The 24,211-nt window shown below is 37.6% G+C and overlaps 1 protein-coding gene across 3 annotated transcripts in view; it reads right to left on the bottom strand.

Annotated features, from left to right (window-relative positions):
* The window catches only part of RNGTT (RNA guanylyltransferase and 5'-phosphatase), a 187,900-nt gene that overhangs the window by 45,849 nt on the left and 117,840 nt on the right, over positions 1-24,211 (bottom strand). For all 3 annotated transcript variants that reach the window (XM_083831491.1, XM_083831490.1, XM_083831492.1), the window contains one exon: positions 16,397-16,497. In XM_083831491.1, the coding sequence (XP_083687617.1) occupies positions 16,397-16,497 (101 nt within the window). The remainder of the gene's footprint in view (positions 1-16,396; positions 16,498-24,211) is intronic.

Genomic DNA, 24,211 nt, shown 5'->3' on the forward strand with positions numbered 1-24,211 from the left:
AAAATTGCTGTATTATCATTACAGAAAGAGAGCATCTCTTCATTTACTGTCCTGAATTACGAATTTTATTATGTAGGGCACAAGTGAAAGAGCAATTATGACTAAATGCTAACTGCACAGGACAAAAAATTAGTTACTTCCAGTCCCTGGCTGATAACTAGTGATTTAGCTGCTATCAGGATGACGACCCATCTCTTCTTTCATCTGTATCTGAGAAGATTTATGTAACATAAATTATTAAGGTATTAATTAACAAATGTACAGTAAAGGAGGGTGCTTTTTTTTTTTTTCCTTCCTCCAAGACATCATTTTTACTGCAAGCAATTTTGCATGTCCTTTTGGACTGTATTTTATCCTTGCCAGAAAAAGCCTGCTGGAAGACCAGTGCAACATTCTTCCATGTGCTTTGATTTTCCAACTAGATGATACTCAAGGCAGGATTATAAGCTACTTGTATGGATAGAGAGCTTTTTTAGGTAATACAGTTAACTGCAAAGTACTGCAGAAAAAAATCCCTCATTATAAATGAACAATTACCTTAATTCAGGTCTGATTTAAGGTAAGATGCAGTCTCTAGGAAGACTAACTGATATAGCTGTAAAGAACAAGGAATAGAACATGCAAATTTTCAAGTCTGAAGAAAAACTTTGATGTCTCAAAATTTGGCTATTTTTCAAACATATCAGCATAATAAAAGCTATTAACTCTTCCTATATACCCAGTCTTACCTCCATCTTCAGACCATCAGCAAGAGAAACATATAAATCAGTATACACGAATGTAATTTCAGTTATTTCATGGACATCCTGTGCATTTTATCCAGGACTTTAATCAGTATGGAATAAGAACTGAGAATAAATAAATAAAAAATAATCGCTTGTACTGTGAAACCAACCCTGAAGACTCGCATGCAAATTTGGGTGAGAAGAGGAAAGGAGAATAAATAAAACTTTAGCAGTAACACAAAATTGAGTTTATATGGCAACAGTATCACAGAAAAAAAAAAAAGATGGCAAAGGGGAAACTTGTAGAGCACACATGCCCGTAACAGATTATGGGAAACACATTTTAACTCATCTCTGCTGTCAAATTCTGTAACAGGTAGGACACCCAACAACAAAGTGCCTTATACCTACTTTTACCACCTAGTTTCCTATGAGAAATTAAATTTAGGAGTTATTCCATTTATCCAGTTACTACAAGTCTGTTTGCTGGATCTGCCTGTTCCAGCACTAGTAACATACAACCCCTGAGTTTGACTTACTTTGGAGGAATCCCACTTCTTTGGAAATGCTAGGCTGTAACCTTAACACTCCTCTGCTATGTTTTAAATACAGAGGCCAGTGGCAATGGCATTGCTTTGATATCACGTACAATTCTACATTTTTTGTCCAACATATTTAATTTCACACTCAGAATATCACTTTAATTTTTCACATCCAGCACTTGCGCAGGAAGACTCATCTGTGATTGACATAAAATGTGCAGAAAAAAATTAACTCTAGGTTTACGTTATGAGCTCACACTTATTTTCTTGAACCAGTAAAAGAACATCTACCAGACAAAAACTAGCTTAAAAGCTGCAAAATCAAGTTTTAATTGTTCTTTCAGAGAAATTCTTTACCTATTTGAAAATTAAGTAGGCCATTCTCTTCTTTGAAGCTACTTCCAACACCACCTTGTTATTATGGCCAGGAAAATTTATTATTGGACAGCAGTCACTTCATTCAAGCATAAATCACTCAGGGCAATGATAGAAGGCAATTATTGTATTTGAAATTTGAAAATGAAAAGGAAGAAAAGGAGAATAATTTTCCTCAGGACCAGAATATAGGAAGAGGACTGTTTAGACAAGCAAGTGAATTCACGTTCATTAAGATATTCTGAAGACACCCAGGCTAAAGATGTCTGAATGAAGAAAGAGGTCACAACCCCATACTAGGGAGCTTGAGTGAGTTGCAAAATTCCCTCTTACCCAACTTTCTCAAGCTTGCATACATGGCACAAACAGATTTTCTGCAATTGTCCCAATACCCCAGCCAGTTCTGTAGATCCAAGCTAGTCTCACTTTTCACTGCAGTTGAAACAATGGTTTTTCTCCTCAATACAGCTTATTTCTCCATTTGCCAGTTTTAAATATAACCCACTTTTGAATAAGTTTGTCAGTGGTGTCTCCTTATATGAAAGGCTTATATGCATCTTCTACAGAACCTCAGAGCTCATGATTTTTTTGATTTTTTTTCCCCAAATACATCAAACTTGAGTAGACAGATGTTGTTGCTACCAATAAATAGGCTGGAATAAAATAGTAAATACCAGTAAGTATTTTAAATGAATCATTTAAAATGAGGATGAAGAGAAAAGCTTTCTAGAATTAATAACGTGAAGGTGTCCCCAGTCCATTTCCTCCCCCAGCTCATCCTTTCTCACTGCTAATATATTCCCTGACTCCTGTATCTTTTGCAGGCCTCCTTGGCAATTAAATTCAGGATGAAAATTTGTCAAACAAACATACAAAAGACCTGCTAACTTCTCTTCTCTTCCTGTTTTAGAGCTTGAGAAACCCACGCAATCTAACATCAAACAAACAAAAAAAAAAGTATGAAGTTGTTTCCTCTCTCTCCCATTTTAAGTTAAAACAAAACAAAACAAAAACAACTTTGTGATCCTGGAGCTATTACAGCAGAAGAATTATTTTTAAGCGGTCATAACATTGCTGTTCTTTTGTCATATTCATCTCTGGTTTTCTGCCTGTCCTGGTTTTGGCTGGAGTAGAATTAATTTCCTTCACAGGGGCTGGTATGTGCCATGTTTTGGATTTAGGGGAAAAAACAATGCTGATAACATGCTGGTGCTTTAATTGTTGCAGAGCAATGCTTACACAGAGCCAAGGCCTTTCCTGCTCCTCTGCTACCTTGCCAGCGAGGAGGCTGGGGGTGCACCAGGAGCTGGAAGGGGACACAGCCAGGGCAGCTGGCCCGAAATGACAAAAGGGATGGCCCACACCGTGTGGCATCATGCTGAACACTAATACTAGGAGGGCTGGCCAGGGGGGGGAGTGCTGCTCAGGGATGGGACGGGCATCAGTAGATGGGTGGTGGTGAGCAACTGCATCGTGCATCACTTGTTTTCGATACATATATTGTTATCATTATAGTTTTCCCTTCCTCTTCTGTCCTATTAAACTGTCTTCATCTTAACCCATGAGTTTTACCTTTTTTCCTCTGGTTATCTCCCCCAGCCCACTGGTGGGGGGGAGTGAGCAAACAGCTGTGTGGTGCTGAGCTACCTGCTGGGTTAAACCATGGCACTAACACAAAAATCCTCTACTCATGCACTTTATGCCTTGCAAAAAGTTTATACCATTTCAAATCTAGTGAAACAAAGCAATAATTTAGGCAGAGCTATCACAGAGATATATTTTCTGCATTAAACAAAAGTACATAATTAGATTGTACTATTTACATACTTCATTAAAAAACTGCGGCAAAAAAGGGACTCTGCAAAGTTTACATCTATACTATCTTTATGGTGTGGATTTTTCTGTATTAAATTTTGCTTAAAGGAATCATCAGTTTCATAACACAGCTTTCAGTGACAAAATGAAACATTTGGACCAAACGCTATGTAAAATCCTTTGGGAAAAGAACGATTCTCAGTTTACAAAATGAAAAGCAACAGAACAGCCAATGTATAATTTCCATGCTAGATCCTTAAAAGAAAGGCTTTTCTACAGTAGTTAGGGCTCATTCCTGATCCTTAAGCTTGTCAAGTAAACTTCCTTGAGGTATTTAAGTAGGTTTTTAAGTAATTCATCCCATGTTTCTGAAGCCTGGCACAGCCTGTACCTATTTAGTTTTATTCAAATGATAGCATTTTAGAAGAGTAAAGCACTGGACACTCACCTTGCCACAGACTGAACACAGGTATACCTCTTGCCTACACAGGCTCTATCAAACCACAAAAAGTCACCAGCCAAATAACATCATAGAGCCTTAATTTTATCTCCAAAAAAGGCAAGATACTATCTTCAGAAGACATTTGGAAAATTCCTCTGTAGCATATGTCTCTGAATATTACAAAGAGAAACAAGAGGTATAGGATACATGAAAAATGTTTTAAGAATTTTAATGTAAAATAGATACTAGGATAAAAACCAGAAATTATCAGTGTGTGAAAAAAACATTCATCATATCCTATTATAAGAATAATTAAAAAAGAAAATGCCCAATTTTAATCATTTAGCTTTAACAACATAATTCAAGTAACTGAAGCTTAATACTTCTGCTATTTATGATCTATCTCAACTTGACGAAAGTATTTGCATGTCTTACCATTTTCTCTTCTAAAACCAAAAATCAATCTAATTTAATCTGATACACAATTCATCTTCCAAAACACTTTTCTTAACACTCAAGTAATGGGTGGAGACTTATTGAAGGGAGTGCTGTGCAGAATTTAAGTACAAACATCTTGGTCAGTGAGGTTTGATCATTTCTGCTTCTCTACTTGAATGAGAGTGGAAAGAACAGTGAGTTCTGAATCAGAACTACGTACAGCTCATTGTCATAATAAATTAAGAAGCAATAAATATTATTAATCTATTAGTTGAGAAGGGTTATTCATGCCCATAATGAATTTTCCCTTCTGGAAGGGAGATTAGTTCAGAGCCTTCACTAGGGGACATCCAATTCACTTCTGAGTTTGTCTGTTCTGCTCTACTCCCCAGATCCACTGATCTCCTACATTTGAGTATCTAACTTTTAGCAGAATTTTGCACTCCTTAATAAAAAGATTAAAAATCTGAGTATTTGAGATTTGATTCTTTAACATTCACCAAGTAAGTGGAGGCGACGATTTGATATGCAGACTTGAGGGGGAAAACCACAATCAAGTTCACTATGCTGTTGCACGCTCCTCATTCCAATTTTCTCTCCCCTGTAATTAGAGGTATACACATTATATTTCATTTTTAATCCATTGATAAGTATTTGCCCACAGTGCAATCCTTCAATATTTTGTGAAAAAAAAAGACTATTTTTAAGTACGAAAATATCCAAAGATTATAGCTTTCAAAATATTTAGTGGTTATAAGGGGGAAAAATGCCATCTGCTGGGTACAGCTGAGGACTGAGATTTTTTTTTTTTTTTTAATTTCCTTACTAATATACCATGCTTCCCTGAGTGAGTTTTCTCTTCACTTTGGACTTCACTTTCCCCCATCTTAAAAACTGATACAAGTAACTTCAGTTCCTCCTGGAGAATGTAAGAGCTGCCTTGTTAAGGCTGTACCACCTGAGACTTCTGACTGTCCTACCTCAGGGCAGGAGGCCTGTCAGCAGTAGACATGATGACTAGCATACGAATGAGGATGCTTTTAATCTTTACATTAGAAATGTCTTTACAGTACCCAGTACTTCACATGTTTTTGCATCTCCACATATCTAAATTTTATGGTTAGATAATTAAATTGATCTAGCTTATAGAAAGCAGAGCAGCATACCACCATCTGTTTCTCTGTGAAGTCCTATACAACTTTTTTACCACTCAAAAGCCAGTGATGGAAAACTAGTTGCCAGAGTACAGGTGCAGAACAGGTTGGTTATCTGGCCTAAAACAATGAAAACATGACCTTGAAAACCACACTGCAGAAGAAGGAAAAATAACCAAAATAAGTCAAGAATGTCCGGTACAGAAATATATGAGAAGAACTAGGAAATGGAAAGAGCAAAGTCCATTAATAAAATGGATTTTTTTTTTAATTATCAAAAAATATGAGGAAAGGAGGACAGTATCCTCCTCATAGTTACATATGGGAAAGAGAGTTTTGTTTTGATTCATAACAGCCAAGGGAATACTTTTTTGTTTGTGTTTGTATTTTACAACACAAAGAAGCAGCTGTCACCTGTTTGTGTACACACACATACACACGCAGAGGCACATATATTTATAAATAAAAAAAAAACATGATTCATTTCATGTGAAGCTGAAGCAACTTACAACATTGGAAATTTGGGCTTCAAAATTAAAATGAAGGCTTATTTCTCACACATACAACAATGCTAAAAATGAAGTAGGTCCTGTGAAGGAACACATCTTCCATGCGTTTAAGATAAAAGCATTGATGTTGATTTCAAAATAGAATTCAGTACAAAGCCATGCTTGTACTTCACAATTGCTGTCAAAAGACTGCTTGGTAAAAAACAAACAAGCATAAGAAGTATGAAAATAAAGAATTTTGGCCTTTATAAGATCCTCTAGCAGGATGACACGCTTTTAACTGTTGTCAGATGGAACCAAATCTCTACTGAAAAGCTCTGACTTTTTGCAAAGCACCAGGCATCCCCTGTCAAAGTGCACAACGCACATAAGCTCCACACCCAGCAGTTACTGTTCTTTTCCATACTGCTTAGATAAATAACAAGACGGGCTCTTCATTACCACTGAATCATCAGGCCTTGATTATGCAAATGGATCTCCCACAGACAGATACGTGTACCTATAGTCCCGCTGACTTTAATGCATTTCTACGACAGGATAAGCATCTTCTCCCACAAAAAAACCTACAAGCTGGGCGTTTGCCAAAAAGATGGCATGTGTGAATTACCAATCCTATGGCAGATCCTAAGTCATTACAGTAACAGATATTAAAAATACCATTTATTTCCTCAGAATGCAAATGTCCTCTTAAAATGCTAATTTTAACAAACTCATAATAGACTGATTTTTTTTTTTTGTAATCAATCATCCCAACTTGAATCCCTACAAAACGAGAGGCACTGTATAATTATGCTAAAAAATAATTATGTAGGTTTCTTTTGCAGTGTTTCTGAGGTTTTAAGATAAGCGGATGTACCGAGAGTTTTTCTTGGCTATCAAGCAGAGAAGGTGAAAACGCTGATAATCTGCCACTGTTCTAGAACAGCACTGTTGCATGCACACCATATTGATAACACCAGCATGGCAGAAATGCAAACAACCTGTATCAGGGTCATTTACTTTGTTGACGTGTTTTGCTGACTCCAAAGTACTTGTGAATGCAGTCAGACACAAAATCCTGGGCTTCTATTTTCTAAACCAATTTCAAAATGTTTTTGATGGTATCAAAGCAAACTGAATTGTACTCCTGGAGTTATGACTGTTATGTATTATCTTTAATATATTCATTATTTAGTACTTGTATCGGGTCTTTTATGATTTGTGAGTTTGGTATTATCAGAAAATTAAATAATAAAATGTTTGGAGTAAGACTGATGAAGAGTCCAAAAACGCATGCAGTATCTTTTGCTGTCTGGTCTGTTTGTCCAATGATAACCTTTTTTCCTCTTTGTTTGCTTTATTCTTCTTTGAAATACACTACAGTATGCAAGGAAGTCATCTGAGCTAAGGTTCTTCCTTAAATACATGTTTCTTTAGTTTTGCATACCATGGAAAAAACACTTAGATTTCTTACATTAGAGAGCTGTAATAACTCTATGCTAATGCTCTTCTCCCTGAGTGGTTCTAAATGTACCAATGTGTAAACTCAAGAAAACAGACAATAAAAATCTCTATTTAAGCAAAAAGAAAAACAAAAACAACAACAACAAAAACAATTGGACATTAATTCTTTAGGCAATTCATGAAGGGAAAAATATTCTGAATTAAGTTACCATTTATGGCATATTCACAAAATATAACAAGAATTCCTTGTCTGTAGAAGACCACATATTTACTACACGCAAAAATGCAATTCAGAGAAGCTCATACCAGCTTATAAAATTCAGAATAAAAAAAAACTTGGAACAGTATGCTCAAAAAACTATTAACTCCTATAGCTAAAAAAGTAAATTTATATTGGTGCAAAAGAAAAATATGTTCACAAATGAAGTTCAGTAAGTCTGACAGAACTATATCTATTGCTTTGCTCAAACTCCAACAAAAGGAAGATGAACATTTCCCCTATTTAAATTAGACAGTCCTTACTTTATGCACCTGGCAAACCCTTATAGCCTGTAACAAAGAACCGTGTTAAATTCCTCCTTATACAAAACATGTTATTTTACTATGCAACTTAAGTACCTTCTCTAAAAGGCCAATCCCACAATTAGTAAATTAAATGCAGGTACAGTAAGCCTCCTGAAAAATCTCTGTAATACATTAAAGAAAGCATGAAAAAAGAAAAACAACATTTTAAAGCATTTGGTAGTTAGATGTGAAACAGTTCCCTATAACTTGCAAAATGTTTAACATATGATCTGCAGATAATCACAGAAAAATTCTGATTGAAAAGGCCCACTGCAGGTCATCTGCCTCGTGCTCAAGACCATGTCCACTTCCAAGTTGTATCAGGCTGTTCACAACCATATCCAGTCAACCTCCACGTATCTCCAAAGATGGAGCCTCCACAACTTGCCAACCTACTGCAGCGTTTGACCTTTCTCACATAATTTCTCCTCCCGTTCTTCTACGATTTGTCTCTTATTTTTCATTATTTCAACATACTTCTCAGTGCAGCCTGGCTCCATCTTATCTATAACCTGCTGTCGGGTAGTAGAAAACAGCAATGAAGCATTGCCTGTCTTCCTCTTCTCCAGACTGAACAAACCCAGTTCTCTCAGGCTCTCTTTGTATGCTGTGTTCTCCAACGCCCTCGCTGTCGTGGTGGCCCTCTGCTCCAGCACATCAGTATTTTTGTCAGAGTTGGGGGCCCAGAACTGGTCATAATACTCCAGGTGCCATCTCACAAATGCTGAATAGAGGCAAGGATCTCTTCCTTCCACGTGCGGTCCAGTTATCAGCTGTCCATCTTTGCCACAAGAGCAAGCGGCTGACTGATTTAAAAACTCTGACCTCCAGGCCCCTGAGTTTGTTTTCTACAGGAGCCCGTCTCCAGCAAGGCAATCTCCAGGCTGACTGTTCCAATCAGCTGCTCCAGGTGAAACGCACTGCATTTACCTATTTGCATTTCATGAGTCTTCAGGAAGTTCAGCTCATTCCTCCAGCCTCCTGAGGTCCTTCTGAATAGCAGTCCTGTCCGCTGCCATGTCAGCCACTCCCCCCCAGTTCGGTGTCATCCATCAGCACTCTGACAGTTCATTTTATCTCAACAGCCAGGTTGCTAATGAAGCTTTTAATATACTCAGCCTCACTATTGTCTACTGAGGAACACTATTCAGAGCTGGCCTCCCGCTGGACTTCACTGACTATTGCCCTTTGAGATTGGCAGTCCAGGCATTTTTCCTCCTTGTAGTCCACTTAATCCAGACCATGCCTCACTAACTGATTAACAAGGATACTATGGAAGACTGTGCTGAATGCCTTGCTAAAGTTAAGGCAGCTTTCACTATTTTTGCGTTGTTCTCAGAGCTAGCCTGTTAGTCAGTCAAGCAGGGTGTGCTCTTGGTAAAACCATGCTGGCTGTTCCCAATCGCTGACTTGTCCCTTCTGTGCATGGACATGACTTTCAGAAGAATTTGCTTCACAACAGCCATTAAAAATGGCAAAATGCAGCCCATCTGCTTGTTGGTTCCGTGGATGTACATATATATGCTCCATTTGATTAAACAGTCCCTAAATTGAACTTCCTCACCTTTGTGTAGTAATTCGTTTCCCTGGGTACTGCCATGAGATTCAGGAACCACACAGGCCTGCCAGCAGACCTTACCAGTCAAGACCAAAGCAAAGATGACACCAAATACCTCAGCTCTTTTATCTTTTGCCACTATGTCTCCCACTGCATCAGCAGCACACTATTTTCCTCAGTCGTCTCTTCGTCACAGAGGTACCTACAGTAGACCTTCACTTACCTTCAACTCCAGCTGAGTTTTAGCATTTGTAATTCCTTCCCTCTATATCCAAACACAATTTTATGTCCTCCATGGATGCCTGTTATTGTTTACTTCTTCCATAAAATTGCATAGGTATCTTTGGGCTGAATTTTGAAGAGGCTGTCCTTGAAGATCAGTCACTTCTCCTGGGCCACTCTGTGCTTTAGGGGAACCTGCCATGGGATACTACCTATATGCTCCCTGAAAAAACCAAAGCCAGCTACCCCAAAGCCCGAGATTATTTCTCCACTGCCTGCTTTTCTACCATCTCTTACAGTTGTTTCACTAGAGATGGCATCAGCCCTCAGTTTTCTAACCAGTTCCTTCCCATTCACAAGTAGCAAGAAGTCTAAGTTACCTGGCTGAATACAAAATTTAGAATAAAATTCAAACCCAAACGTAAAATAAGACAGAGTACCGAGGATATGTGAGATAAGCAAATTTTAGAGGCATATGGTATTTGGGAGCTTTTCTTGATCTCGTTTACAGATAGAAATGGATCTTAAACAGAACCGATAATTGTTGTGATTGCTGATGCAAGCAACTGGAAGGACTACTTTAAGAAAGCAGCAAGTTCAAGAAAAAGGAACAGGGTATATAAAACACACAAAGCTACATTTACATTCCATTTAGCAAGCGTACAGATAATTTTAGGATGATATGAGGCAAAGCTTTTAAAAATCTGGAGAAATGAGTAGCTAAAGTAGAATAATTATCTGACAGATGGAGATTGCCCCAAGGCTGCCACTTCAACATATAAAAAGATGAGGCTGAGTTCTTTTTTGAAACCCAACATTTGAAATTCCAAGAGCATCTTGCATATTAGTTGTGGAAGGTACAACATTATGTTCAGTATGCCACATATAAATACAGGTTAGATTCAAAGACTTACTTTGAAAATTGTTTTTAAAAACTGAAGCCTCACAGATAGATTTCAAATACCCTCACAGAAGCATAGCATAAATACTTAAAAGTATAGTAAACCTGAAGTACCTAGGTAAAGTCTAGATGCTTTTGTGGTTTTCATCGTAACGCCAAAGGTGACAACTGCAAGTATATATTTCTACCACAGTAATATTTGTGCTTCCCCTTCCCATACTGCCACCTTTCTTTCGACACGTAGCATTCTGTCTCCATCAGACTGCATAGCCCTACCCCTAAATTTGTTCAGGCCTAGTAAGACCTGTTGTGGTAACAGTTGAATGCCTGAAGATAACAGCTAAACAAATTACTCATTTACTTTCATTTGCAACTCTCACATTCCAGAAAAAGCAGGCAACTTTGAAGCACGCACTTGCTTTACCAACAGTACAGCCATAAATGCAGTTAATATATTCAAACCTGCACTCCTCCTGCTGTCATCCCAGCACTGTGCATCTTTGCATCTATTTGCAACATCTTGTCCTTATTTGTTCATAATTGCTGTGGGACATCATCTGCAACCTGCTTCATAACTCCACTGTACTCAACGTAAATGCAACCCTAATCTAGACTGTGATCTCTGGAGGCTAGAGGAATATGGGATTTTTTTTTATTTTTATTTTTTTTTTTATCACCAGGGTACTATTTGTAAAGCTCCCATTTTGTGATGGATGACAGTCGTAAGAACAAGTTTGTGTTATTTGATAACTGGCATTCTGCAAACAGGTAAGATTGAAAAGAGCTCACAGCCCAAAATAACAATTTATGGATCAAATAAAAAAGGGGGAATGGAAAGACAAGAGGAAGTACAAAACACAGACCAAACAAACTACCGTATCAGTTCTGCAGTTCTTAGCTTATTCAGTTTTACGATTTTTCAGCCAGCCAGCGATTTGTTTCAAAGCAGAACTGTGAGGAAAACTAGCTTTTAAGATGAATAAGCCACCTTGTGACAGACAACGTATATGACAGCAGAGCAAGAACATCACAGTTATTTTGAACCAGTTGTAGCTTTTTTTTTTTCCTTCAGATGCTCATTCTAATTTACAGAACAAAAAGGACAGCCTAACATCTAACACAAAAGGAAAACAGTCGCTTGCCTGTAGTCTCATGATATCTGTATCTGGTTGTCGAACTGTAATTGCCAGCGTACCCAAGATTTGAAGCCCCTGTTGTCTTCAAATACATTGTACTTCACCTTCCATCATTTATTACTCAACTATGAACAAGATAAACAGAACTTGAAACTTATTCCCCCCAGGTAAATAATATAGTTACTAACAAAGAGTTGATGTTTCTTTCAGATTTTTTTAACATATACAGAGAATATATATTTATATATATATATATATATAAGCCTTTATCAGTATTTCTTCAGCATTTCAAAGATGAGTAAAATTCCTGATTCCTTCCCATACCTCAAGGTTCTCTATAAAACTATTATTATTCTGTGATATGAAATGGTATTGAATGATTGATCATCTAATTGTTTGACCCAGTAAGATACTCATTCAAAGCCAATAAAGACCAAACCTTGCTTTTTGTTTGATTTTAACATCTCTGATTTAGATAAAATTTGGAGGAACTGCACAGGCTAATTAAAAATCTGGAAAAGCAAGCACGGACATTTTAAAAATTCTGTCCTTGCAAGCTACCACAAATTTGGCACTGAGTAGACATTTTCAGTTGATATTTGTGACATTTAAATACAGCTCAGAGTTGGTTTGGGGTTTTTATCATTTTTTTTTAGAAATATTCTTGGAGTCAGACATTTTGGGAAAAAAATCTCCACCATTTAAAAACAATCTTCTCTGTAATGTAACTGAGAAATCGCACACAGCAATTAAACATCCTCTATATTCTCTTCTGACAAGGTCATTTAACTCATAGGCCATTTGGAAACACCGTTTGTGTGCTGTAATTTTGTTTTCCATGCGTATCATCATAATTTAGAAAAAAAGGCAAGGTACTGTTGTTATACGATCAAAGGGCTTTGCTTCAACGCTGCTGATGAGAGACAATTATCTTAGCAAACCTGAAGAGATACAGAAGCGCTGGCAAGTGGATCTACTTTAAAGCACGTGAAATGTGAGGGCTTTTCAGTTCAACTACTGTGTTTCACCACAAATACACGCCACATTACTCTTTCATTTAGCTGATTTAATAGGTTGTTGGTTACTGTGGCTGGTTTTATTGTTGTTGTTGTTTGTTTTACATAAAGCAACTATTTTGATGTGATCACAAGAGATTGAAAGACCATAAGCTGGACTTCTTGCAAAGACAACAGAAGAAGAGTTAATGTAAACCATCATTCTGATGCTCGGGCAGGCTGGTCTATGAGAATACACAGGGGACAATTACCATGGCTCAGCTGATAAGCTGTAACTCACTAAGGTGCAACAGCGCAATTTCTTTCAAATATGTGCACTGAACAGAAGTGTCAGCATTAGGTCACCGAGGTTACGGAGACCCTGCTTTTCCTCGGGATGCAATGGTATTTTTTCTTTATTTGTATTCTTTGTTATGCAATCTTCATCTTAATAGTGCAGCTTATTCTAAAAGTACTTCATAGATCATAAGCCCGATCCTCCTTTTTAATTCAATAGCAAAACTCTCTCCTATCAATTGTGAAATAACTGAACCCTAGACAAAAGCAAATTGGTCATTCATCCATAACTAAACTACATCTGGGGTGAAGCACAGCAGCTATTTTGCGGTTAACATTACTATTACAGACTGATCTATGGATGGAAATGCACAACTGGAAGCACAGGGGAATTTCAGGTGGATGGAAAAATAATCATACTGACTAAAATCAGGCAAATTCCCCAGAGAACTCCCTCATTCATAGGAAGAATGCACACAATTGTTTACAATTGATCAGGATCTCAATTACATGTGCCACACAAAAAAACAGGTCTAACAGCTGAGAGTGCTCTCATCCCATGCTACTGAATAAATAATGCCCCTATATGCTTTTTCACTATTTAAGTGAACAGGGGGCTATAAATACAAGGGCAGCGTGGCTGGAGTTTTGTGGTACAGGTTCAACCTGTATCATGGCTGTGTGTGGTAAGACCACACACAACAGTACCACAGATTTGGATGTCTGCATTTCAGGGTTTAAAGATGAGGCTGTAAATCAGAAGAGAGGACTTGGAAATTACAGACAATCCCCATTCTCACTGTTTCAAGCTGCTGTCAAGTATATGAGATCGATACTTTGATTTCAGCTCCCCATTTGTCAGTAAAAGATCAATACAAAGTCATAGATTCCTTTCCCATACATATTATCGCTTTACTGTATCAAAATAACACAATTTTTTATAATTGTACTTTAAACACATTTGTGTTACTCTGCTGTCAAATGCATGCCAAATTTCTTTTTGGATTACTGAAGAAAAAGAAAATTTTTTTTTTTTTTTTACCTAAAGCGCTAAAACCAGTATCAAATGCTTGCTTTTAATCTCAGTGGGGCTGAGAGGCAGGAAGCCTAATGCTGTCATGTCAGAATTGCCAGTAGCAAGACATTCAGTTCATCAAAACAATTTTTAGTTTTGTCAGAAATCAACCTAACGGGCTTTCTTCACAGCCAGTTTATCATGGCAGCGCTCAGAACTCTGAATTTTTTAAGTCTAAAACTAAATCTGCTTCTTTTAAAACTCTCATCAACAGCTTCAAAATCAGTATATTTTAGATGTTTCCTTAAATAAGTTCGTATTTTACCAAGGAATTAATCAAACAATCATATTAACAAGTGATGTGCTTAAAGCCGTAGTATTTTACTCGCTGTTTTCGTTTACCTGGGTAGAACCTACTGTTTCATAGGTCATTACTTAACATAAATGCTTCTCTTCCAATGACGGTAAATTATTTTCCACATAGTACTTCATTAACTTCTTTTTGTTGGATGAATGCACCTGCGCTTACGCTACAAACAGCAGTCAACTGTGATATGAGCTAAAGTAAAACTCATTTCAAAGAATTGTACTTTCTCTAATGTCAGATTTCCACGATTATTTTTTCCTTATGCATGTGAGTGGAACATAAACACTAACGTATTTAAGCATTACAGTATTTAGAGACCAATCCAGCTAATCATTTCCACAATATCAGCAATACATGTATTTTCACATAGCTGGAGTATGGTAGAAATTTTCCAAATGTTAGGAAAGTGTTTCAGATTCTACAAGGGAACACTCGTTCTTTAATAACTTGCTGCTAACAGCCCAGCTTTTTAGAAAGTTTTCCTGGCTAATATTTTATAACATTTTCATTTTCTGATCAAGTAATTGTCATCTATTATATTAAATGTAACAGTAGCACTGACATTTTTCTATTTGAAATCAGTGTTGAGTAATCAGAGTACTTTTTTTAAGGTGAAATGAAAAATAGGTTTATTTTGCTTCTGAATTATAGATTACTACTACTGTAAATTTATAAGCTTCAGCAGAAGTCATAAGAACCCCATAATAAAAATAGCATTCCTGTCAAATACCAGGTCTTTTTTTTAATATTTTTTTTTCCTATTACTTTTCTGTGACTTAAATAAAAGTCAAATGTGAAATAGAAATTTACAATGAGTTGATTTCTCTGAAGTCAAACTTAAAATATTCCTGTATGTTCTCTAAACCAGCTGTGTTGCTTCTACGGACTTAATATTCCACTTTCAAACACAAAAATCAGAATAGATGCTTCTGACCTTATGAAGTGCTCAGAAGCTAGTTGCCAAATATATTCTGTTGAATAAACTCCACATTTTTAAGATACTATATATTTACCAAATATGTTTGGTAATATGACATGCTAAAGTGTCTAAAAGTTAGATGGGTCCATTATTAACACTCTGAGATAAGTAAGCAATACGTCAAATGAACTGTTTAATCATATTGAGGTACCTGCAGCACCAAGAAAAAGAAAAGCTAAATACCAGTATTTCAAACTGTCAGTTGTAATGAGTCCCAGATGTTAAAACATTAAGCAACTTAAAAATCAACTAACTCAGTTCTAAACAAAATCATTTCCAACACAAGCTTTAATCCAGTGACTCAGTCTTCCCCCCTGCCGTCCCTGGCATGAAAATTGCCCCTCTTTAATATGTGCATTGCCTGAATTAGCAAATAGTATATAGAATTGATGTAATGTAATGATTTACATGTCTTCTGCTGTCAAAACTTACCATTTCTGAAAAGACTTTAATGGTTTTAGAGACAATACCAAAGAAAACCTATGAAGTAATTTTTTTTTTCTTTAAGAAAGTAAGTGTCATTTTTCATTATGCGGAATCCTAAAATGGAAGAAAACTTATGTTGGTATTATTTTGCATAAAGGCAATGGATCGTAGTTATTTTATGTAAAAATTTAAGCTAATATAGCCTGCCTACCTTCAAAAAACATAAAGGTAATAATGCCAAATCCAAACAGGGCTGGTTTTTCAGCAATTTTAGGAAACAATTTAAGAATGAGTAGATTTACATTATAAGCATCTGCCATTGTTTTCAGTACAGCACTGATTGCAACAGTTGCTAAGATTTTCAACGAACAGATTCTTCTGAATATAGAGAGGCTTAGCCCCAGAAAACGTCAAGAAATATCAGAGGAGAGATTCACTGCTAAGGGACGTTCACTTGAGCATTATACGTTTAAAAAGGGAAGAGATTACATACCCTTCTCCACCAATTCTTGTTATCTTTAGACGAAAATCAACAGAGTTCAGGCTGGGTGGCTTCCATTTCAAAATATCATCACATCGACCAGGCTTGTATTTCTGAAGCAAATTAAAAAGCAGTTTAATTATGCTTATTGGTTTTCACTGGTTTTAAAAGTAACAATTCAGCGTTTCAGGCTGTATTAGATGTCTCTAATGAATTACAATACTTAGTGACTGAAACAATGAATTTCATTACCACAGAGGTAGTTGTGCTTCACTACTTTATTTGCTGCCTCCTTTTAAAACTGCTTAGCACTGTAGCCGAGCCATTGTATATAATGCAAAAGTGAGAATGGAAATAAAAATTAGCATACTTCATTATCTCTGGCTAATGGAAAATTTCAAGAAAGAAAATACAACAGCACAGTTTTAATACATGAGAACTGTGAAAGGACACGCATAGAAGACGCATTTAAGATAACCTCAACATTTTTGAGCGATTTTATGAGCGATGTTTTTGTTATTCACACTGTTGGCTGACACAACGTGAAAAAGCCAGCAGTCACCATACTGCCAGCTCTCAGAAAGGCCCATCAGAAACATGTTCTTTCGTATCAAAGGAATGTAAGTTATATAAAGATTAGAGAACACCATGACACACTGAAACATAAATAAGGGAGCATCTGTTGCTTAAGAGAAAGGGTACACGCTCGTCTGAACCAAAAGTTGCCATACTTATCAGAAAAGAGCAATTTTCTCTTGAATTAGAGTTTTGGTTTATCTCGGTCTCTTATCATCTACTTCAGTGTAAGTAAAATGCCATTTTGTTCATCCTCAGCTAACAGCGACAGCCGAGCCAGCTAAGCCTTTCCTTCCCGGAATATCTTTCATGGCAATGGAAAAAAGTAGAATGAGCATAAACAGGGCAAAAGCAAAAATCAGCTCCTGACACTCTCAGCCACATTTCTGCTCTGCACAACAAAAGTAACCTACCAAAAGCTCTTTTTGGAATCTAAACATGCCTGGCTAGATGGCATCTTCTCATTTTTTGACCATGGCTCCAGATTGTTTGAGACTGATGGCTTCAGGCTCTCTGTTGTTGTTCCCATTCAGGCCATTATAAACATGTTCCTAATGCCAGTACTGGAGCATCCTACCCAACTCACTATTCTAATCACACAGCTCTGCACTGAATTTCTCCACAACCTTCTCTTTACATCTGAATAAAATTTAAGTTATTTATCTTTGTCCTTAGGACAACATGCAGAAGCTGTTTCTGACACCTCTTCTCTGTGCCTGCTCCCTTTCCATGTCTTTTATTCTTCCCCCACTATCTTCTAGCTGGTCTCTTGGAAAGCAACTTTCCCCTGTGGTCCCTCACATCTGGAAATCTTGCCAGATCAAATCAAACATCCTTATTCCATTTGAGTCAGGAAAATAGTAAGATACGGTGCGATAATAATGTTTGTTTTTTTTTTTTTTTTCCATTTCTTCTCTACCCACCTTATTTCCCCTTTATATGATTTCTGTCCTGTAATATCAACAGCTATTTAAGAAATGTTGGTTGCTCTTATGTGTGTCCAAAAATGGGATTTAGAAAGGTTTAAGAAATTTACAAAATAAAAATAAATCTTTCAGTAGACAATAGAAATACTTCTTTAGTTGCCTCCATCCTGCTGTCCTCAGTCAGCCTTCCCTCATTTCTCTGGCTCTTCTCCATTTGCCAGAGAGATCTTCAAATCACGAAGATCTCATCTTTGAGCTCTTGTAGTAATGAAATATATCTTGCTCCTTAGTTTTTTTGTTCTCGTTCCCAGATCTTGTACAACACAGGTATGAATATTTAAAGACTCACGCCATATACACCATATATACTAATCGATATTAAATGGATAAGACAACAGAATATACAAGAAAAAAGCTCAGTGAAGTATTTAATCTTTTCAGATCGTATTTTTATATACAGATGGAATATTTAAATATACTTTAAAGTATAAGCATTCCATTTTAGAGAAAAATTACTATTTACTAGATATATTCGAATGGTTGTGTGCATTGAATATGAGAATTGCGATAAAGGTGAATGACGCCGAAGTCTCTTTGTCAGTCAAATTTTCCTGCAATTTTCTTAAACCTAATATTGAGAGAATACGTAATTAAATTCTATACAGCTTATTGCTAAAGTATGTTCCAGGAATAATGGGACGAAATGTGGTGCTTGTAAAGAAATTATTGCTGCTCTCTCTTGCCTTTTAATTAGGCCAAAACCTATTACTCTTGCTAGATATTTATTACTTTGTTCAAATAAAAACTATGAGGAACACCTCTGTTTGGGACCAATTTCTCCACAGAGTGAAAATTTAATTTATGAGGCAACTTCTACAGCAGGTACCAAGGAACACGGAGTACAGCTGAGTAGCTGAAGCTGTCAGAACAGATGTTGGTTTTGCTGCATGGAAGATTCATCTTAATGCATGCTCATCTGTCCCTTTAAACATGACCAAGGTCTTCAACCATTCCATAAAAGTGTCAGCTGTCAATCACGCCTAAGCCCTAAAATCTTTTATTAAGCCTCTGTGTGGCATAGCTTCTAGGTTATTGACTTGCAATAATCTTCCAAGCAAGATTACTGGAGCATTTACAATGATGGATTTATTAATACATACTCAAGTAATCAATTTCTATTTAAGCCATAGATCATATTTTTGAGACTTTATGAGATGTTAAGACTTGACCCAGTCTAATTGACTCTAGAAAACAATCCCAGCTGGTTTAATGTATGGGTAAAAACCATCTTTTTACATATCACTCCTTTAAAGAGATTTATTTCTGCCTTGAACATAAACCCTGAAAAAGCTTGACATTCCTTTAGGAAATTAATTCTCCTTAATGTTAAAAAAAAATGAACCAACCTCTCAAAGTCATGGCACTGAAATCCTGAAGAAGAGACACACCTGATCTATCTAACAACCTAAGAACAGCCTCGCTAGACCTCTAGCACCCTGGCTCTGTCAGTGCCCAAAAGCATATGCTTAGGGCAATCATATATGATGTTTTCTACTGTTACTCTCCCAGAGACTATTCATTTTCAAGCTCAAAGCCATCCCGATGTAGATGTGATTCAAATGTGATTCCCAGGTATTTAGTGATTTTCAGCCTTCCCTGCCTGAGCTCGTTTAGCTCTCCACTAAGACCTACAAACCTCACAGCTGTAACAGCCTACAGCACAGCAGCCCACATGCAGCCCAACATATTACAAACTGGAACACCAGTTTAGGCATCATCCTATTTTTCTGAGTACAAGGGACTCCCCTCCAGCTGTGAGGGCTGACCAGGACCCTATCCCTTGACTCCTACTTTTCAACCAACAGTTTATCTGTGCAAGAACTCTTTCTTTCTTTCATCTTGCATCTGCTTTAGTTTTTTTCAAGAGTTTTGGTTTTTTTTGTTAGAAACATTGACAGAGGCTTTCTGGAGGTCTAGGCAGGGAATTCCACATGACCTTTACTCAAATGATTTTTGATTACCTGGTTGGAGAGGCATAACTTTCCTTTCATAAAGGCATGTAATTTTTCCCAACTATATGATGTTTACCCAGGTATCAACTACTGCAGTCCCTATTACAGTTTTCACTACTCTGTCCAGTAGAGACACCACACTTGCAGGCTCTTCCCCGACCTTCCATGACATCTGTCCCCACCCTCAGGTTTTGCTTTTGTGGGTGGGTTTTTTTGGCATTATATTTGCTGTCCTCACATCCTTATGCACCAATGTATACATTCCACATAGGATCTACTACAGGACTTTTTCAACCCCCCTTTTTTTTCCCCTCCCAAGACTGACAAGTAATAGCCTCCTAAAAATCGAATGTGAAACCAACTTCAAAACAGACACGAGCAACTATTCCAAGATCACTAATGAAAAGCAATGCTTTGACAGGATATATCTGCATACCTGTAATTTCACTGACTCAAGTTTAATTACAAAATTGATTGGCTGATTTGCTTGAAGGAAAGTTAGGGGGGTGGATTTGTTCTTTAAGATGGAGTTACCTTTCTTGCCTTTCCCTCTAGAACCGGCACAGCATGAAACAAGTTTTGGCTAAACATTTTGTTCTATTAAAAAAATAAAATAAAAATGAAGGAACAATCTCTTCCACACTTCATGTTAGCGGAAGAGATATTGTCTAGAACACAATAGCAATAAAAATAGCCTTTTGACTATTACACTTGGTCTTGATCACTGTCAATACACTTCCGACTTCGCAGTAGATTTTTTAAAATTGAACAGCTGATAAAAGTAACACAGTCTACAGATATTTTTTGAAACATTTACAAAGGCTTAGATAAGCAATCAGACTTCAAAGTTCACGTCAAGAAGAAGTTACATGGTCTCCAGACTTCTACTGTTATATCATAAAAAACAGAAAATCACAAATTCACCTTAAAATGAGAATTCATCCAGAGGCCATATTAATAAACCCTGAGGGGGGGGGGGGGTCATTTCTGTAATGGGTGAGCCCATATACACAGTACAGCAGTAGCAAGTTCTTGAATTTGAATACTAAGTGCAAAATCAATTTCTTCAAATACGAGCTGAAGCCAAACAAGAATTCTGCTTGTTAAGTATGTGAAAACTTCACCTTAGATGAATCATTGCATACTGCAGACCTGTACTGCCTAAAGTTATTCTACATTCCATTTCCAAAACAAAATGTTAAACAATCTGTCTGAGATCAAACTACTCCCTAACATTTTAAATATAGCATTTATAGCAATGATATCCTCAACGCTCTCCCCAGATACGCATGTAACATGACTACTTTTAAAACATATCAGGTCACGCAGCATTTCAAATACAAAGATCTTGGTTCAGACCGAAACCTTTCCACCTCGCCTAACCACAGGAATTAGAACTCGACATCCAAAAATATACATTAGGAAATCAGAAAATATCTAAAATAGCTTTACAGGACTGGACCAGCTGATTTGCAGTGCCAAGTGCCAATGACTGTGCCTTCAGGATGGCCATTAACCACCTCCCCAGCCCTCAGACTTTAGCAGCGCTGTTACTCACTCAGCATCTACCCAACTTTTTTTCCATCTCTGTTCTACTTTTATTATGATTACAATAAATGCCCCACCTTCCAGGCAGAATGCAGGTGCTCTCCAGCCCCCTTCTCTTCATCATTCCCTTCTTTTTCACAACTTGCCTTTCTAATCAGAGTCAACCACCTCAGTCCCCTACAAAACTAAGCCTGGCCAGTTAGGGCTTGTGGACCTTATCTAGCGGCAGGATAACTGTCAGAATCGAGAGGCTGCTGACCTCAGGTGTGTTCCAGGTTACAAGAGCACTATCAATCACTATTATCTTAATTGAAGAGGACGCAAGCCAGGCACATGATGGGCCAGCAGTAGCATGGCAAATGTGCCCTTACTATGGAGATCTTGAACTTGAGGTACGAGCACAACAACAAGCATGACCCTCAGCTGCACATCCAGTACCACAGGATGCAGAATCACCACAGAAGACCGCCCCACAGAAAGCAGAGCCTCCCACACCCACCTCAGGTTGCTCAGCCTCACCAGTTCCTAACCCCACGCTCTCAGGTGCGTCCACTCAGGCCACACTCGGTAAGGCTTTTTGTTAGTCCCCAGTGAGCCACATCAGCACTGTGGGGCAAACTGATGGGTGTTTGGTCATGTGGAACCCCAGCCCCCTGCTCACCCCGAAAGTATTAGGTCTAGTTGTTTCCTTCCTCCAGAGCTGTCCTTAGAGGAGGCAACCCCTTTCTCCCTCCCTATGAGAAAGGCTGCCCCTCAGAGGATAAAGTTCCCTTATCTCAACGTTTGCTGACACATTTCTCGCTAGCTGCAGATGTTCTTCCCACTCAATTTATGTTTTCGCCTGAAGCCCTGCATCTTCCCAGCGTTCGCACTCAATGCTCAGCAGAAAGCCTGGGCAGTGTGGATGCTAACTGCCCGTAACGAGAATGGAGTTTCTCTCCAAGCGGCTGCTTTCCGTTAGCACATGGTAGAGACTTTGCTGCTCAGTATTTCGTAGGAGGAAGAGCGGAGTTAATCTCTGGGACCGCATTCTGGGCAGGCAGCGTGGGCTGTGGGGTGTTGTTGACTCACCACGAAGACACCCACCTGGAAGACTGAGTAACTTCAGCCAAAAGTCTAGACAAAACAAATGGAGCAGCTCTCCTAATGACTGAAAAGGAAGACATAGTGGGATGACCAGGAGAGGATGACCAGTGCTGCTACATGTCAGCTGTCCTCTCCCTCAGCACACCTTTCAGACCTAGCCCTGCAAAGGAGCCAGACCACTGCTAAGGTAGAAGTCACGGGCACGCACCAATGCGGAAAGAAGGCTGAAAAAAAAAATAACTAAGAAGGGAGGGGACACAGAAGGTCCAAGAAAGATTTGTTTGAAAACCCATGCTTGCCCAAGAGGTATGGCAAGCTGAGTACCATCAGGGAGCGAGGGCCATCGGGATAGGAGGGGACGGGGTTAACCAAGAGAGACACTGGGAATCTGCTGAAGTTCTTTTAAACCTTCAAATGTCATTTGCTACATTGCAAATGACATCAACATTTAACCACACTGAATATATAATTAATGAGTCTTGAATATGAAATATGAACATGAATTTGAAATATAAGATCTTTCTGTATCTCATAATTTAAGTTACAAAGAAGTTACCTGACTAGTTCATATTTTAATACCAAGAAAAATATTCTGCCATCACATATATGATATTCTGGTATTTAGTCACTCTCACTTATCAGGATAAAGACACTAACAGTCTTTTAAAACATACTGTTTGTGAATCTGAAGCGTTCTTGTAAGACATTTCTTATGTTGTAAAATTTACCCATTTCTGTTACCAATATTTTTCTGTGTTTTAACCAAATGCTTTGCAAACAATTTGGTATTCAACATTATGCTAAAGCTTTCACCTGTAAGGAAAAAGTTAACTATTGCAAACCTGTAACAACAACAAATCTACTCCTCACGCTCACTTAAAACAATGGTTAAATGTTTTCTCTGAAGAGCTCTACGTTACTCTTAGGCCTCTTAACATCCATGTGGCACCTACTGCCCTAATCAATCTAATGGTTTGCATTCAGTTATGTAAATATAAAGACTGAACAATTACTAAGTTTTTATTTTCCTGCACTAAATGCCCTGAATCATTTTAAAGAACCAAAAGCATCGATTGTAATCAATCATTTCAGGCTAGACCTGACAGAGAGATGAGCTGAAGAAAGAGAAGTTGCTAATATTGTACGTGAATGAGTCACATCAATGGATCAAGAAACCACAAGATGAAAGACAGCCATTGACTCAATTGCATATTCATAGATTTTTAAGACAGAAAAACATCATCGGGTTCATGGAATCAGCTCTGTTGCACACAGGACAGAGAAACTTGAACAGTAACGTTTATATCAAGCTTGTAATTCCTATTCAAATTACAGCACACCTTTGTGAAAGATACTAAGCAAAGAAACAACATACACTTAGGGAGATTACCATGATCACTTATTACACTTAAGATTAAAAATGTATGCTTATTTCTACACAAAATGCCTATGAATCTTGTAATGCCTCAGTTTAAACTGAAGCCCCGTTCTTCATAAAATTATTTCCTTTTGATAAGATAAAATGTATAGTCACTGCACAGGTAATTTTCCATTTGGCTAATGTATACATGAATCTTCATTGCATAGTTCTGCCAAAAAGTCTCCGAAGATTAGACAACAGAATTGATTCTACTATTCCAGTGTTATTTTCACTGCTTAAGTATACAGACATATTAAAA

The sequence above is a fragment of the Anser anser genome, assembly GCF_964211835.1.
Source record: "Anser anser genome assembly, chromosome: 3".
NCBI lineage: Eukaryota > Metazoa > Chordata > Aves > Anseriformes > Anatidae > Anser > Anser anser.